Here is a 19,373-nt window from a genome sequence, read left to right as displayed (position 1 = left end):
TTTTTTACGAATATACTGCGGTTTCCCCTTAGTGTGTGACAATATTTTTTACGAATACACTGCCTTTTCCACTTAGTGTGTGACAATTCTTTTAACGAATACACTGCCTTTTCCATTTAGTGTCACATTATTTTACGAATACAAGTTTCCACTTAGTGTCACAATATTTTTTACGAATACACTGCGTTTCCAATTAGTCACAATATTTTTTATGAATACACTGTGTTTCGAATTAGTGTCACAATATTTTTACATTTTTTATGAATACACTGCCTTTTCCACTTACAGTGTGACAATATTTTTTACTAATACACTGCGTTTTCCACTTAGTGTCACAATATTTTTTAATGAATACACTGCGTATCCACTGTCAATATTTTTTATGAATACACTGAGTTTTCCACTTACGGTGTGACAATATTTTTTACGAATACACTGCGTTTTCCACTGTGACAATATTTTTTACGAATACACTGCCTTTTCCGCTTAGTGTGACAATATTTTTACGAATACACTGCGTTTTTGACTTACGGTAACAATATTTTTTACGAATACACTGCGTTTTCCACTTACAGTGTGACAATATTTTTTACGAATACACTGCGTTTTCCATTTACAGTGTGACAATATTTTTTACGAATACACCTCTGCAGCCCCTGCCCCTGGATGGACAGTCAGAAACCCAAGGATGAACACAGCAGCCCCTGTCCTAAATGTACACAACAACCCCTCGTGGATGAAGCAGCAGCCCGTGGATGGACAGAGCACCCCCCTCGTGGATGAAGCAGCAGCCCGTGGATGGACAGAGCACCCCCCTCGTGGATGAAGCAGCAGCCCGTGGATGGACAGAGCAGCCCCTTGTGCACGGACATATCTCTGACAGCCCGGGACTGCTGCTTGCAGTCTTGCACTATAACACATGTCACGTCACGTGACTGATCGATGCGTCGATTGCTATTCCTGGCAGGCTCGTCGACCTGCGGCGTGTGATTAGTGCTGTCTGTGGTGGTGTGCACGGTGCAGTAGGCCGATTCCTCTGTTGATTGCGGTTTCCACGGTGTATCGGTGTCTGCTCTCCGCGAACATGGCCAACGAAGTGGGCAAGTTGTCCAAGAACCTCCTGCGGATGAAGGTGAGCAGGGGTCGTGGGGCAGGTGAGTCCCGGGCCGCCATGTTTGGTAAGGGACACACGTGGCTCGGGCCAGAGTGGGATGTGCTGCAACAGCCATGTACCGGAGTCAGGGACTCCTGCCTGTGCTCAGCTGTCAATGCTCCCCTTATGTAACAGGCACCCTCTCCTCAGCTTCTGTGGAAGCTGCCTATACAAAAATAGCATGCTGTGACTTGTGGTTCTACAGCAGGTGGCTCTGTTGTAGAGTCTTTTATTGGGGACTAAAATTAATGCATCTAGTGGTTGCACTACAAGACCCAGCAAAAGTGTATCTTGCAGCCAGGCTCTGACAACTTATTTACCCTCTTGTATGCACCACGTGCAGTGTGCCCAAACAGGCAGTGCTGGCATAGAAGAGTCCCACTAAGTTGTGCCACCTCTTATGGAATCCAAAAGCAGTATTTGGTGACCATATAAACCCAGACCTCGTCATAGTGCTTGTACAGAGATGGACGTAAACCGATTCGCAAAATACTCCTGGAAAAGAAAAAATAGCGTTTTTTGCCATCTTATTCAGAGTTTGTGACGTGCGCAAGTTTGCAGCTGCGGCTCCCTGCCAAGGCCATATACGGCTGGATTACTTCTGTAATGGTGCATACACACGGTCAGATTTTTCTTCAGATCTGAACGATAACAATTTAAAATATCGTTCATATCTGAAGGAAAATCTGACATGCTTGGACGATGCGCATTCCCGATCGTCAGATAACGATATCTGACATCAGATTTGTTTGCTGTCAGACTTGGACGATTCCATTAATTTTAGTGCAGTCAAAAATCGTTCAATCATTCAAATCTTTGGTAAAATCGTTCATCTGACCGTGTGTATGCTCCATTAGTGTGGTGTCACTGTGGGTAGCTACAAATAGCAGTACACCATGCATGCATATTTCATTTAATGGGTGTATAGTGCAGGTAACAGGCAAGTGGCTTAGAGCATCTGAAGTCTTGCGCTGATTGGGTGCAAATATTAAATTTTATCCTAATTTATGACTACTCTCATACACCTAGGTGGAGCCCTCCTCTTCCCCAACATAATTTGCAGTATACTTTATTTGTGTAAGACCAGCGTTCAGCTCTTTGTATTTTGACTTTTTAAACAGTGTTGCAGCTGCTTTTATGTATTTGCATAATTGTGCGCGAGGCGTAATCGTCCAATCAGGCAGAGGATGCGTCTGTCGTCATCAATGTATAAGTTATACAAATGTGTAAGCACCCGCAAGTCAGGCCCCTGCAGGCAAAAGTGATCCTGTCTGTTCAGAGGCCATTTTAGTAGCAATTCATGGCTATATTCCCTTATAGTACTTTAGCTGCGTCTGCACGCCCTCTCTCCATGTCTAGGTGCCCGTTCTATCCTCCTGGTCGTACACAGTTGCAAGTCATGTTTGCGACTGAGAAAAGATAAGCGGTGCCAAAAGATATAAATTTCAGCCCACAAACAAGTGCAGATCGCGTATACATATAAAGCTGCATACACATGTAAAGATTTCTGTCCAACCATCCAACTAGTGGATTGGTTGGAATGAAAATCTGGTAAGGGATGAAAGCCAATGACAATCAGCAATTTGCTCCCAAACGCCGGAAAATGGCCAAAAACTGTTGTGTGAACAAATTGTTTAGATCAAACATTTTACAAACTTGTCTGACGGCCATTTTCATCTGTTTTCTGGCATTTAGGAGCAAATTGCTGATCATCAGTTACTCCCATACGTTACCAGATTTTCATTCCAACCAATCAACTAGCTGGATGGTTGGACAGAAAATCTTTACGTCTGTATGCAGCATTACTCTGAATAGACCTCGTGTTCTAGGTAATTCTAGGGTGTTCGCTACGGTCCTCATTACCACTGTGCTAGGAAAGTGTTGCTAAAACTGGGCAGTCCGTATATATATATATATATATATATATATATATATATATATATATATTAGCCATTGATCAAATTACACAAGTGTGGACAAATGTTATATCTAATTGACTTAATTTAAGGATGGGCATTGATATCTGATATTCCACCACACGAAAAAGCTGACATCCCAGACCGATATGGTGTAGAATTTTATTCGTATCGGCTCACTCGATATATCGATATATCATGTGGGTTGATGATTATCCCACTATAATATATTGTTCCCATCACGACTCTCTGAGTAGCAACCCCATGCCTTGGACTTGCTATAGACTACTACTGCACATGCACAATAGCAAATTCCGGTATTTAAAAATATCAGTGTTATTTTATAGATATTATTTTGTGAATCACTTTGGATATGCGATTCATTGTCGATATGGCAGCCCCTACTTGAATGTCCTGGGCAAAGATCATATTGGTGGGACATGTACCCATTTGTTAATCAGCAGAGTAACAATATCCTAAAGGGGGGTATCCACTACCCGACAGTGAAAAGACTCAACGATAACAATATCGTTCAGTCGTTCACTACACTGCAGGGTGCCCACACTGAACGATATGTCGTTCAGTGCAGACACAATCAATCATCTGCAAACATGCTGAACCTGACGATATCGTCAGGTTGACCAGCATGTTTGAACGATGATAGATGTCTAAAAAATTTCTAAAAGACCAAATTTTCAAACGATTATCGAACGATTTTATCGTTATCGTTCAACTTTATCGTCTAGTGTATACCCCCCCTAACACCATCTACTAATGTTTTAAACCCTAGTAGGACACATGTAAGCTGGTCTGGCTTTAGTAGCCATTATTTAAATTTTCTGCATTCCCATTCGTTTCGTTACTTGCATTTGGGTTTATTGGGGGGATCATTCAGACCCGTTCGCGAGCAAAGGACGCTCGCAAACGGGTCGATGTTGCCCCACTGCGCATGCGCACGACGGAGGGAGTTCCGTCGTGCGCATGTGCGAGACCCGGATAGCGATGGTCGCGATGGTCTTGACCATCGTGACCATCTTTTTGGCCGCTCGCATAAGCTGTGGGTGGTCACCCACAGCTATGCGAGCGGCCAGGAGGCCGCTCCAAATTTAGCTGGGATGGCCCTGATTCAGAGCGAGCGCTCTGGTCAGAGCGTTCAGCTCTGAATCAGGCCCTGTGTCTCTAATCTCCACTCTTAGGGGTTTATTGTCTAAGCTGCAGCTTGTAAACGCAGGAGATTTAGAAGGGGCAAAGCTTTTAATGGCAGAACATAGGCTGTTTATCTATTAAAAGCATTGGCCCTCATTCAGAGCCGCTCGTTAGCGGCAGTACGCTCGTTCCGAGCGATGTTTGCACATCTGCGCATGCGTACGCTTTTTAGTACGCATGTGCGAACCAGTCAGTGCGGCCGAAAATCCTTTGTACGCTATATAGCGAGTGCCTGCTATTTTGAGTGACAGAAAGAGGCGTATGTGGGTGGTAACAGGGGAAGGTGTTTGAAAATGGGGAGTGGAGATCCGAACGCAGGCGTGCTTAAAGGTCAAAACGGGCGTTTTATGGGTGTGTATATTTAAAACAGCAGCGTCATTGACCACGTCACTGGGTTATTTTAGAGCCAGAACTGCACGCAAATTTGTGGTAGCAAACACCAACCACAAGAATAGCGAGCAGTTCATACGCTGGTCGATGTACTCGATTAATCTAATAAATAGCGGACATGACGTAGGATGCGTGCGGCCAGGGGGCGTTTTTAACAAATAAACGAGCGTATGTTTTGCTCGCTCGTTCAGACTTAGAGGTGTGAACAGACTGCAATGTGCGTACGGATCATTTGAATAGCCACCCCTTGTTTTTAAACGAACGACCGCAAATAGCGTATGGCTCTGAATGAGGGCCATTGTCCCTCCAGGTTTTAAGGATAGCCATATTTGAGCACAGCTGACTTAATTAGTACCTCAGTCAATTTGATTTAACCATCTGGGCTCAAGCATGGATATCCTTAAAACCTGAACTGTAATGGCGGAGTTTGGAAACCCCTGCCCTAGGGATCTCTAGCCTTGTGCATCACAGTAGGGCCCTGATAAGAAGATTGAAAAACTTTTTCAATGTAAAAGAATCATATGTGGACTATGGTTGTACTGTCACTGTATTTTGCGTAAGTTGTAATTTTTTTTTTTCTAAATCTTTATTGCACATTAATTGCTTTTTTATATATGATCAGTGGAGAACAGTTTAATTGCAATTATTTTCATTACAAATGTTTTGCTTTGCAAATGTTGACTGTACAAATAATGAAAATGGGATACCAGGGGGCACTCGGGGAGAAAATATTAAGAACCATTGCTGTAAACTGTAAGCTCTTGTGAGCAGCACCCTCTGTGACGCGTCTTTGCCTCCTTCATCAAACTAGTATGTACGTGTTACGTATGGTTTCATATGTTCTATATAATTGGTACGGACGTATACGATTTCATTATAAACCAATCTTAATAGTGAATTACATCTGCAGTGCCTCCCAATATGGAATATTGGCCCTCATTCAGAGCCGCTCATTAGCGGCAGTACGCTCGTTCCGAGCGATGTTTGCACATCTGCGCATGCGTACGGTTTTTAGTACGCATGCGCGAACCAGTCAGTGCGGCCAAAAATCGTTTGTACGCTATATAGCGAGTGCCTGCTATTTTGAGTGACAGAATGAGGCGTATGTGGGTGGTAACAGGGGAAGGTGCTTGAAAATGGGGAGTGGAGATCCGAACGCAGGCGTGCTTAAAGGTCAAAACGGGCGTATTATGGGTGTGCATAATTAATACAGCAGCGTCATTGACCACGTCACTGGGTTATTTTATAGCCAGAACTGCTCGCAAATTTGTGGTAGCAAACACCAACCACAAGAATAGCGAGCAGTTCATACGCTGCTCGATGTACTCGATTAATCTAATAAATAGCGGACATGACGTATGGTGCGAGCGGCCAGGGGGCGTTTTTAACAAATAAACGAGCGTATGTTTTGCACGCTCGTTCAGACTTAGAGGTGTGAACAGACTGCAATTTGCGAACGGATCATTTGAATAGCCACCCCTTGTTTTTGAACGAACGACCGCAAATAGCGAACGGCTCTGAATGAGGGCCATTATTCCATATATAATATTTTTTTTTTTTTAATTGCGTCATTTTTTATTAATTATTTTGCATATGCAAAACAAAAACATTTTCAAACAACTAAACAAAAAAAAATAATATATATAAAAAAAAAATATATATATATATATATATATATATATATAATAATAATGGTTAAACACAGTATACATAGATAATAACTGCTAGCAGACAAATATAGCAAAAAATTACATCATCAGATACAAATATTGTTGAAGAGAAAAAGAAAAAAAAAAAAAAAACTAAATTACTATATAATCATATAATATAGAAATCACATAAAATATCAAATTAAATACAGCATGTGAAAATTTGCATAGCTATAAAAGATCAGATTCCGTATCACATCTCAAACCTGCCAAAAAATGCTCAGACAGACGGACCTGAAGAAGCATACTTTGATTCAAGCCAACCAGACCAAATCCTATCAAATTTAGATTCCGCTTTCCGTGTTACATACATATAACGTTCATGCTGCACCGTTAGAACAACTAGGGACACCCAGGCTTGAAAGTCAGGCCTTATAGGGGCCATCCAAAGTCTTGCTATACAAACTTTAGCTAATACACATAAATTTATCGCACATTGCAATTTGTATTTATCTAAAATATTATCCTCTATAATCCCAAGGCAACAAAATCTTGGAGTAAGAATAGAATGAGGAATATCGATATCAGATATCGCCGTGAGGACTTGGCTCCAAAAGATTTGCACCCCAGGACATTCCCATAACATATGCCAAAAGGTTCCAGAGGCTGAATTACACTTTGGGCAAATATTCGAAGCCCTCCCTCCAAACTTCACCAATCGCACTGGAGTTAAATAAGTTCTATGAAGTAAAAATAGCCGAATCTGCTGAAACCGAACAGAGGCAGTAGATACACGGGGGCAAGCAAGTGCTCCACTCCACTCGTCATCAGTGAGATCACCTAACTCCGATTCCCAGCACTGTTTCAAATTAGACAAATTAGAAGCGTGGTGATACGATAGCAGAAATGAATATAGACAGGAGAGTGTCCGCTTAGGGCCTAGATGTAAAAGAAAAGATTTTAAAGGGGAATGCTGCAACGAGAGAGGCTTACTGGCAAATTGGGTATTCAGTGCATGGCGGAGCTGTAAATATCTAAAAAAATATGTAGATGGGAGTTTAAATTCTTCCACCAACTGAGTAAAAGATTTAAGAATCCCATCTTGATATAACTGATGAATCTTAATAATACCTTTACTTCCCCAAATCTCTCTAGCATTAAGAGAAGAGAGTTCTGACAGCTGTCGGGAACCCCAAAGAGAGGTTTCTGGGTCTATTTCGCTAAATTGTATTAGTGCATGAGCAGCACACCAAATTTTCAGAGCCTGTAAAACTAAGGCGGGAACACTACGAGAACCCGAAGCATTGAGCAGAGCTTGTAGGGGTGTATGTCCCGCTGACACCTGGGAAACTAACAGAGCTGGAAGGGAGTCAATTGAACTGTCCTGCACCCACAGCCGTAAATGAGCCAACTGCACCGCATAATAATAGTATAAAAAATGGGGAAGTGCTAAACCTCCAGAATTTTTTGATCTAGTAAGTACATCCAACCTTATTCGTGGCCGTTTATCTAACCAAATCAAGGAAGATATTATACTGTTCAGCTTCCGAAATAATGATCTAGCAAGATAAATTGGGGCTTGTTTAAAAATATATAAAAACTTAGGCTGCACTATCATTTTAATTAAATTGACCCGTCCTGTTACTGTCAGGGGGAGTTTGCGCCAAATTTTTATCCTATCTTTCAAATATGAAAACAAAGGCAAAATATTCAGAGAGGAATAATCCTCCATATTATTAGACACCCAAATACCTAAATATTTAAAGGAGTCAACCCAACGTAGAGGTATGGAAATTAATGGGTTAACAGGAGGGCGTCCCCTGAGGGGGAGAATGGAGGATTTGTCCCAATTAATGGCAAGGCCAGAATAGTTACTAAACCTGTCAATCACCTGTAGAACCAGCGGCACAGCAGTCTCGTAGTTCCGGCGGAATAACAGCATGTCGTCTGCGTATAAAGCTATCGTATCCATCCTGCTACCCAAGGTAAGGCCAACGATACCAGGATGTGTACGCAGAAGACACGCCAATGGCTCAATAGCTAAAGCAAAGAGGCTCGGAGATAAAGGACATCCCTGCCTAGTACCTCTGGACAATACAAATGAGGGCGAAATGAAACCATTCACAGAGATACGAGCAGTAGGCTTATAATATAACAACTGAACCCAAGAATATTGGGCCTACACCCATACATCTCATGACCTCCCACAGGAAGGGCCACTCCACCGAATCAAATGCTTTTGCCGCATCTAGAGAGACTACTACAGAGGAGGACTCCTCCCCATGAGAGGCCTGGAGATGAGAATAGAGACGCCTGATATTAACCGACGTCGACTGACCCGGCATAAAGCCAGTTTGATCCGGATGTACAATCTTAGTGATAACTTGGTTAAGACGAATTGAAAGAATTTTAGCGAGTATTTTTGCATCTGTGGGTATTAGTGAAATAGGACGGTATGCGTCTGGAAATTTAGGGTCCTTCCCAGGTTTAGGTATCACAATAATGATGGCCTCCGACATGGAAGCTGGAAATACACCTTTATCATGTAAATTATTAAAAAGTTTTAACAGTCGCGGAATGAATAAATCAGCATGTTTCTTGTAAACCTCCAGTGGGATACCATCAGAACCAGGAGCCTTACCACCTGGGAAGGAGTTAATAGCAATTTCGACCTCTTCTAAGGTAAAAGGCGCTTCCAAAAAGGACCTTTCCTCAGGATCCAGATGTGGGAGATCAAATGCTGCCACATATGACATCAATTCAGCCGGAGTGCAAGACAGTCTAGAGCTATAAATATTTTTATAATGGTTAAGAAAGGTGTCAGCAATGTCAGAGGTGTTGGAAACCAGTAACCCATCTGCAGTAAATATTTCATGGACAGCTGTGGAGGGACGGTCAGCATGGACTAAGTGAGCTAAAAAACTGCCCGTTTTATCTGTAGACATATAGTGAGAGTGAGACTGGAACAACAGCCGGCGGGTATTCCTATCAGTAAGATGGGTAGTCCAAGCAGACTGAGCCGCCAACCACCGGACCCGAGTCTCCTCTAACCTATTTAGTAAAAATTCAGACTCCAGTGAACGGCAAGTATGCTCAAGTTCAACCTCCTTCTCTCTATAATACCTTTTAAGATCGGCAACCCGTTTAAGCAAAGTCCCACGCATAAAGGCTTTAAATGCATCCCAAATTACTTCAATTGGAGCAGAACCAGCATTATCAGTAAAAAAGCTCCTCCAAGCAGCTTCAAGTTCCGAACCTGCCCCCATCTGTAAAAGCCAGGAGGGATGTAATTTCCATAATGTCTGCCCTCTTGGACTGTTCAGGTCCACAGTCAAAATAAGGGGAGAATGGTCTGATATACCCCTCGTCCTATACTCAGCACCAGATATTTTGGGAATCAAACTAGGGGAGACTAGAGCTAAATCAATTCTGGAGAACGAGCAAAAAGAGGAGGAAAAACAGGAATATTGTTGTATTCCCGGATGCTTCATCCTCCAGGCATCTACCCATCCCAGACCAGCCACAAATTTTGCAAATCCACTCTCACCCCCCACTGGGACTGTTATATGGGCCTCTCGCCATTTATCCAAATGGGGATTCAAATAGTTATTAAAGTCACCCAGACAGATCACAGGGGTAGTAGGAGATAGAGCAATAAATTCTGCTGCTTTTTTTTAGCACCTCATATGAGAATGGAGGGGGTATATAAACAGCAAGCAGAAATATAGGGACAGTGTGAACCCTACAATCAAGAAAGACATAGCGCCCATAAGGGTCAATCTTAACGGTGTTACATACAAACGGCACTGATTTTTTGATAAGTACAGAGACCCCCCGTGAGGACGAAGTGTGTGAGGCATGATACGCCCATCCCACCCAGGGACGTTTAAGGGATAAAATCTTGCTTCCGACTAAATGAGTCTCAGTAAAACAGGAGATATCAGGGTCATATTGTTTAAGCATTTTTAACACTAGAGATCTTTTTATTCTGTCATTAAGGCCCCTCACATTCCACGTAAGTAGTCGTACCATAATAAAATAGAAAATATCTAAGAAGCGGGAATGGCGACATAGCAAATTTCCAGAAAAACAAAAAATATGTGACAAACCAGCCAGCATATACATAATAGGAAAAAAAATGTAAAAAATAAAATGTAAACATTCTAAACAAACCCAGCCAACCCCCCTCCCTGTATACCCCTCTCAACTTAGGCATACTTGGATCCCAAAATTACAAATTACCCAACCTAGAACAACCTAAACCAAATTAAGTTCCCTACCGGTAGCAGGGGCAATAAACAAAAGTAGCCACCAATACATGGGAGCCCTCCATTAGAGACTGTGACAGTGAGAGCATTTAACATATCATATACAGGAGAATTACATAGACTACCCTCCTAACATAGAGGCCTCTAGAACATCCAAAACAATCACACAACCACAGATAAAACACAAATAGAGCAGAGCTTCTGCCTCTGGCAACAGGCAGACAGCCACAACCTGAGAAAAAAAAAAAAGAAGGTTACAGATAATATCACGGATTTGATATTATATCAGAGGTATATCAATCTGGAGCTAACTGTCCATTGCCCGGGGCATAGCGATCCAGCCAGACAGCCGCCTCACGCGGAGAAGTAAAGAAGCGGGTCTCCACATCAACCACCACACGCAACTTTGATGGAAATAGCATGGCATATGAGAGGTTCAAGTGCGTTTAATGGGGAAAAATTTAGCTCTATCTTTTTGGACCTCTACCGCAAAGTCCGGAAACACTGAAATACGCACTCCATTTCGTTCAAGCGGACCTTTAGTACAAGCTAGCCGGAGTACAGTGTCTCGATCCTTAAAATGCAGGAATTTAGCAATTAACGCGCGAGGCGGAGCACCGGGAGGCAGAGACCTAGATGGAATTCGGTGCGCCCGCTCAACTGCAAATTGAGAGGAAAAGGATTCTCTGCCATAAGTAGTTGAAAGCCACGTCTCAAGGAAGGATTCAGGCGAGGAACCCTCCTCTTTTTCAGATGGCCCAACGAATCGAATATTGTTGCGGCGAAGTCTTCCTTCCATATCAGATAGCTTGTTTTGCATAACGGACATCTGTTGACACATATTAGAGACACGTTCATGTACAGGGCCATGCGAGTCTTCCAATGAAGATATACGAGTTTCAGCTTCCTCCATGCGCTCACGAATCCGCTGCATATCATTACGGAGCAAAGAGATGTCACATTGCACCTTTTCAATTTTATCTGATAGATTTTTTCCATTTACAGTAACGGTATCTAGAACTTGCTGCAAGGTGACTTCAGGAGGCGCTGCAGCTGTAGAACCTTGAGAGCACCCTAATGTTGCATCTTGAGACGTTTTCTGCAAACTCTCTGACTGAGAGGCAGATGGAGGTTGCGGCGTAGTGGAGCGTGCGAATCGCTCCAGTTTAGCAGCTGCAGCTGCCTGACCAGATTTGCCCATAGTTATGGGAACAACCGGATCCCAATGGCAGTGTTGGAGCTAGTGCTACGGAGAGGTACACGATATCAAATATCAAATGTGGCTGCCAATCAGTGTCAGTCACGGCAGGGTGTAGTAGAGAGCTGTACTCTGCGATATGGAGAGCGGCAGTTTTCCCCACGCAGCACCCGCAATAGGAATGGGAAAGACCAATCCCTGCCTGGACTGATGGCACTCAGGTGCCAGCTGTTACAGGAAGAGGCCGTGCAGAATGCCCCAGCAGGAGATCCCCACTCAGGCAGACAACAGCAGCCGCAGTAGTGGTGTGAGAGAGCCTCCCCCTCCGGATCTGGAGACACGTGGGCGGCTTCCCCTGCAGATCGCGGGCCGCTCTGTGTAATATACGCGGCCGTGAGGGTGGCCACAGGCAGGAGGACCACTCCCGGGTAGAAGCCAGCAGCCGCGACAGCAAAGGGAGAGACCGTCTTCCTCCGGGTCTCAGCACACGTGACCGGCAGCCACCGCAGCACAAGATCGCGGCCGCGCCGCCTATCAGAGGCGACCACGAATAAGGCCCCAGGCAGGAAGACCGCTCCCGGGCAGATGACAGCGCCGGTGGTCTCCTCAGGTGAGTCCTTAAGGGCACGGAGGGCAGTCAAGCCGGCAGGTACCCCCCAACACCGTCACAGTGAGCAGGATAATGGTGTGCAGGATGAGTGGCAGGAGAGCTCAGAGAAGAAGCTCCTCACTCCATTGCAGCCACGGCCACGCCCCTCTTCCATATATAATATTATACTTTAATATATTTACACACCTGTTAAGCACACATTAGACCGATTTGAACAATACTATAACAATCATCACCCAGTGAGACCTTTTTTTGTTTTTTAATTACCACTGTCTTTATTTTTATACAACTCACCAATTTATGTTTGTGATTAGTGCGCCACCCAAGACAACTTTTTTTTTTTTCATTCTATTTTGTTACTATCCGTGTTCATTTGTCATTGACAGCACCTCCAAAACTATATCATTGATTAAAACATAAGTGTATGTACCAATTGTGGATTAATATGGGGTTTGTATCTTAGAAATTGTGAAGATTATAATATTACTGGTGCAGTAATCAATTCCATTTTTCTTGTACATTCATATATATTTTCTAAATTAACAAGGTGTATGGAATTAGGAGGCAAACTGCTGGCGTTGTACATGGAAACATTTTAAAGTCAGATTGTTGTTTTGTTTTTGTTTTTTTACTTTTATTTTAAATGTATGAATTTTATATATAGCAAAAAAAAAAAAACCACTGGATGGCACTCCGGAATGACTAGAAGTAAAGCAGACCACTCTGATGTGGAGTTCAACGTTTCAGAGGCTATCCCTCTTTTATCAAGACACTGTGATCTCTTGATAAAAGAGGGAGAGCCTCTGAAACGTTGAAATCTTGATATCCACACCAGAGTGCTCTGCTTTACTTCTATTCATTCAGGAGTGCCATCCAGTGTATTTTTTTTGCTGTAATCTCAGGATTACTGCAGAAGGGGCAGCTGGACTGCTGCATATTATTTATTGAGTTGGAGTGCCGGGCATCCAAAGCTGGATTATATCTATCTATCTATATATATCATTTTGACCTGGCCATGGCATACTTACCTACCCTCACGATTTGGTCGGGAGCCTCCCGACAATCGGGTGCCGCTCCCGACCTCCCGGGAAGGCAGGCAAGTCTCCCGGCTGCCGCCGACGCCTCCTGGCGCACCCCAATTGTTTGTAAAACCCCCGGCAGCGAAGGGGGGCGGTGACGCGATTTGCGTCATTTTGGCACCGCCCCCTGCATCACACTGCCTGTAATATCGGCAGTGTGTAGCAGGGGCGGGGCCAAAATGACGCGCTTGTGTGGCTCCGCCCACAAAATGTGTCAACCTGCCGGCCACGCCCCCGTTTGCTGGCCACGCCCCCCCAGTAATGCAGATCTGGCTGCTCCCTCCCGGAAGGGGCAGCCAGATAGTCGGCAAGCATGGGCCATGGACACCTTGTCTACATTGGTTTTACAATGTGTTAGAAAGAGGAGCATCCCCTCTTTCCTTACAAAACGTTTTGTTTCCTAAGTTGCCAGGAGGCCGATATAATCACAAGTAAGCGCTGGCAATCCAACATACAGTATAAACAGAACTTAAGAAGCCCCATATATAACATTTATTTTTCTTTATCATTGAAGGTTTAAAAATGTTATTCCATAATTGCTATTTACAATACAGGTTGAGTCTCCCATATCCAAAATGCTTGGGACCAGGGGTGTTGTGGATAACGGAATATTCCGTATTTTGGAATATTTGCATATCATAATGAAATATCTTGGGAATAGGATCCAAGTATACACACAGAATGCATTTATGTGTTATATACACCTTATACACAGCCTGCAGGTTATTTTATACAATATTTTCAATAATTTTGTGGCTCAAGCAAAGTTTGTGTACAGAAATGAAATTCATTTATGTTTCATATACACCTTATACACACGGCCTGAAGGTAATTTTATTAAATAGTTTTAATAATTTGTGCTTTAGACAAAGTTTGTGTACATTGAACCATCAAAAATCAAAGGTTTCATTATCTCAGTCATGCCAAAATTATTCCGTATTTCGGAATATTTGGATATGGGAGACTCAACCTGTATTACAAACACTAACAGTTTTCACTGAACACAATGGAGTCGCATTGCTATTCGGATATGACATCTTAGGTGATTATTATATAGAAAAAAAGTCTGTTCCACCCTCAACCTATTTTCAAAGTGCGGACTTGTTTAACTAAAATTTTGCATTATTTTTACCATGTCAAAAGCTCCATATATTTATATTTGTAATTAGCAGCAACTATAATTAAACCTTTGTTTGAAATTATGACCCATGCTTTTCACATTAATACCTATATTTATAACAAAGAAACAGCAACTGAAATAGGCACCAAACTTCCATTCACTAACAATAATCACAAATGAATGGCCGTTCTAAGTACCCCATTCAACATAACAGGCTGCTTCCGTTATATAGAAAACAGACATAGCCATTTGCAGCATAAACAATTACAAGGAGCCATTTCATAAGTGCTTCCTTCTAGCACTGTACAAAGTAAAATGTTAGTCATATAGCTGACTGATTAAATAAATTTCGATAAATGCATTTTATAATTATAATTAAGCCTGACATATTAGCTACACTGCTTTTTCTGAGAGGGGAAAATAAATCTCTTGGAACCGTCACTGCACGGGGAACGCGAGTAAGCGTTTTAGATTTGACGCAATTATGTGCTGACACTTTTTGTAATGTTGCAGATACAATGGGCCTGTTAGAACCAAGGGCCTGATTCAGACACACTCGCTAGTTGCGGCCGCTCGCTCCCAGCGTATGGAAATTCAGCTAAGTGACGTCAAGGCAGCCGCTCGCACAACAAGGCATAAGCACGCCCACTATGACGCCCACCAGCCTGTCTTTAGCCGCCCACTAGCGTACGTCATCTCCAGGAAGTATATACAACCATCGGGATCCATCGAATCTGACCATGGCGCTTGCGGTTGTCTGTACCCTACCACAAGCACTGCGAGCACTTTAGTGTAAAAATCAACCAGGTGACGTGTACTATGACGCTGCCTGTTAATTATGCACGTCCCAGAAACGGCGTGAAAACTCTCTGGCATGCCTGCGTCCGCAACTCCACTCCCCCGTTACTACTGCCCTGCCCCTGTTACCACCCACAAACAGCCTCTCCTGTCACTCATTCCACTGGGCTGTCTTTGCAGGGCGAGCGAGAAATTTCCGATCGCTTGTACTAGTTTGCGCACGTGAACTACACGCATGCGCACATAAGTGAACATCATCTGCAACGAGCGGCCGCTTGCTAGCGAGGTTGGAGCAGGCAGGCAGGCAGCTAGCGTATCACAGGTAACAGATGGTGAGCACAGGGAACTCTCTCTCAGCTATGCTGAGAAACACATTGCACTGGCAATGAAGTGAGGCTCTGAACCTCCCTAAATACCAAGTGCTGTGCCGTGACTGGCCAGAGAGAGCTTGGGACAAACCAGGATTGGACGATTAGGTCACGTGACCGGAGGGAAGATGGCGGCGCCCATGCCGGAGCGAAACGGAAGCACCACCAGGCCTCACCAGCCCAAAGTGACAACATGCCTGCACACAACCACGCACAGCCAACGCCCCTCGCCAAACACCAGACGCCCCCCCGCCATAGTGACCTCACAGGTAATATCCGTCGGCCACCATGCCGAGAAATTCTGGTCGTGACAGATAAGTGTTTGGGAAATCCCAAAGCAAGTAGTGTTCATTCTAGAAGTGAATAAAAGTCCCCAGGCGGGTGTAGGGTTTCTTATGGCCACTGTACTCAGTAATCAGCCATTGTTTTTAATCAACCTTGACAGCGTCTCTCCTTGAGATGTACCCTTGGTCATACGCATTACCATGACTTTAAATTCCCACCAGTTTCGGCCTTATACTGTTACCCATACCGCCAATTGTACAATATAACCATAGCAGAAGACACCTTAGTATAGAAATACAGACGTAAACCTATGCAAAATATATGGTCTATTTAAAGGTTCATCTTGCACAATCTCTTGGTGCATTGATTACCTGTGATCAGGGCTCATTCGTAACGCTTCGAGAATGCAGTTGTTTTAGGGATTGTCGATCCCTATACCTTTTGCAACTGGTTCTTCAACTCCCAACGTTATGGAAGTGCTCCCTGCAGTATCTTAAACGGAACGGACAGGAGTTGTTGCCGTAGGAACCATGTATTGTGTCTGCATTTTACAAGTCATATTAAAAGGCTCTGGGTAATACCCCAGGTGGTAATAAACAGTACAAAGGCTCCCTGGTAGAGAATATTCAGCTATTACATATCAGTCATTGTATATGGCCATTGTGCTTCCCAAACTTTTGTGTAAGTAAATACTGAAAGGGGAGGGGGTCACTTAAAAGGTTCAAATTGGACTGTGCATTGTGTTAATATGTTGCTAAAACATCATACAGTGCTATATAAGGGACACAAACACATTTTTCCCCCTACATTGGATGATTAGTGGAGCAGATTTGAAAGGGTCTCCCCACGGAGCCTGTTCTAGTAAGCGCAAAGGCCGCTATTGATTATTCGGCCATTCAGCTGACAATCAACCCCAACGACACGTCCTTTTGAAGTGTTTCATATTCACGTTTGTCACAGAGCTTAATAGGGGCCCCCCAGCCGTTTGCACTTTAGCTAAAAGTTATTGGCTTTGGTGAATTCTCTGTTTAAAATAGGTGTCAGGCTTACCAAATCCTAATAGCTGAGGTACTGATGGCAGTTTCTTAGTATTCCTTCTCCAGCTGCGCTAAATGTATGATTGGTCTAGGATTCGCATTACGATTTTGCTTCCTACCGTAGATAAATTTACTGCTTGAACTTGTATTTGAAGAAGTGGTTTTGTCAAATGCCGGGTGTGAAAATGCTTCGCTGCTGGAGAAGGTTACAATGCAATCAAGTTTCCCAACGCCGTCCTTCTCGTCAAGTTTTGTGACCCGTGGATGTGGGCTGATAAAAATAAAACACAGCAGCGGCTGCAGCACTTATTATAGCTCGGAACCACTTTACTAACGTAGAATTTTTGTTTTCTGACATATTTTGGTCCTCGCGCAGACCTTCCATCCTGGGAACTTCAAACGCGGGCCAATTTATCGCTGGCAGACTACTAAATCCGAGCATAGCTATCGACATAATGGCAGCACTCGTTACTATAGTAATGAATGCAAAAAAGGAAGAATTGTTGTTTTACAAATAGTTTTTCAGCCCATCCTGTCCAGAAAGTACTTCGTGCGGCAACTCCTGACATATAGCCGTGCATTTAAAAAAATATATACATATAGTAGAGAATAGGCATGTACCTCATATTGGGAGGGGGCGATTCAGTTGCTTTGGGTGCCCGTCGCTCCCGTTTTAAAGTGACTGGAGCTATTCAATTGTTTGCGCAACCATCCCCATGCTGGGCGCAATGACCGCATTCCAACGCTCAAATGCACGGGATTAGCTGTGTGATGTGCAAGTACTTGGGCGCGCTCAGGAGGGTGCAAGCAGAAATCCACCATAAGTGCAGCCACGGGGCTGGGCGCCAAAACAATTGAGTAGCTCCCGGTCACTTTAAACGGGCGCTACGAGCACCCAAAACAATTGAATTGCCCGCTTAGTGTAATGCAGCTTGAGTCTCCCATATCCAAATATTCAGAAATACGGAATATTATGAATATATTTAGCGTGACTGAGATAGTGACACCTTTGTTTTGTTTTTGATGGTTCAATGTACACAAACTTTAAGGCACAAAATTAAAAATATAGTATAAAATTACCTTCAATATCTGTGTATTAGGTGTATATGAAACTTAAATTAATTTCGCGTATGCACAGAAACTTTTTTGGATGGACTAAATTATTAAAAAATGTTGTATAAAATGACCTGCAGGCTGTGTGTAAGGTGTATATAACACATAAATGCATTCTGTGTTTAGATTTGAGTCCCATTACCAAGATATTTCATTATGGTATGCAAATATTCCAAAATACCGAATGTTCCGATTTCCAAAATACCCCTGGTCCCAAGCATTTTGGATGTGGGAGACTCAACCTGTACACAAAATGATGGAGAGACCATATATATATACGGGATGTAGTTAGGAGAAATCCCATCATGGGACTAAAGATAGGCATTGAAATACCGACGCCTGTCTTAATCCTGACACCGGAATCTGGACAGACGCCACCCCGAACAAGGTAAGCCAGGGCGTCTTAAGATGGCCACACACATGGCGATATTTTACCAGATCTGTCTGATTTCGACACATTGGAACGACAGAACGTGTAAAATATGGCCAAATCCTGAGTAAATCGTGAGTCCCCACTCACGATGCGATGCGGGTCCCCGCTGGTCGCACATCGCATCGTCAGAGCTGCCGTGCAGTAGGGCAGATCTGACAATCTAGGAGGCGATGCACTGTGAAAGTCTGGATGCAGGAGAGATTGTAAGAAGATTGGACACCAAATCGTGTGCAGAGCTGCCGGGGAGAGTTTCAAGGGAAATCGTATACATCGGCTGATCGTGTGCACATCGCCATGTGTGTGGGCACCTTTAGCTGTTAAGGGTGGGGGGGGTTGCGGAATGTTGGGTTCAGGCAGCATAGCGGGGTTGGGTTTTGGGAGGGGAGGTTAGGGTTAGGCACCCCCAGGGAAGGGTTAGGCACTAAGGGGTGAGGTTTAGGCACGGAGGGAGACTTAGGGCTTTATTCAGAGGCAGCCGTACGGTCTACGACCGCACGGCCGCCTCAATGTTTGTCCAATGCGCATGAGGGAGCCGGCTCCTTCGTGCGCATGCGTGAGACCCGCTACGACCGACCGCACTGGTCGTAGCGGGTCTCTTTCCAAAGGGGGCGAGCTGTCGATGTTGATTGACATCTCGTCCTGTTTGGAAGGCGGGCCGGGGGGGTGGTAGCCCAAACGGAGGCATTCCCGCCCCACTGACATCACTAGTGATGTCAAGAGAGCTTCCGGCTCTGACAGAGCCTGAAGCTC

General features: G+C 43.9%; 1 protein-coding gene across 1 annotated transcript in view; it reads left to right on the top strand.

Moving 5' to 3' along the window:
• Positions 1 to 908: 908 nt before the first annotated feature.
• Positions 909 to 19,373, top strand: part of MPHOSPH6 (M-phase phosphoprotein 6) — a 43,663-nt gene continuing 25,198 nt past the window's right edge. The window contains exon 1 of the mRNA XM_088449400.1: positions 909 to 1,132. Within this exon, the coding sequence (XP_088305526.1) occupies positions 1,085 to 1,132 (48 nt within the window). The 5' untranslated portion in view covers positions 909 to 1,084. The remainder of the gene's footprint in view (positions 1,133 to 19,373) is intronic.

This window comes from Taudactylus pleione, unplaced genomic scaffold (genome assembly GCF_031769625.1).
Source record: "Taudactylus pleione unplaced genomic scaffold, aTauple2 ptg000484l, whole genome shotgun sequence".
NCBI lineage: Eukaryota > Metazoa > Chordata > Amphibia > Anura > Myobatrachidae > Taudactylus > Taudactylus pleione.
Note: the sequence above shows the minus strand (reverse complement) of the source record. Positions and strands in the feature narration are given on the sequence as shown.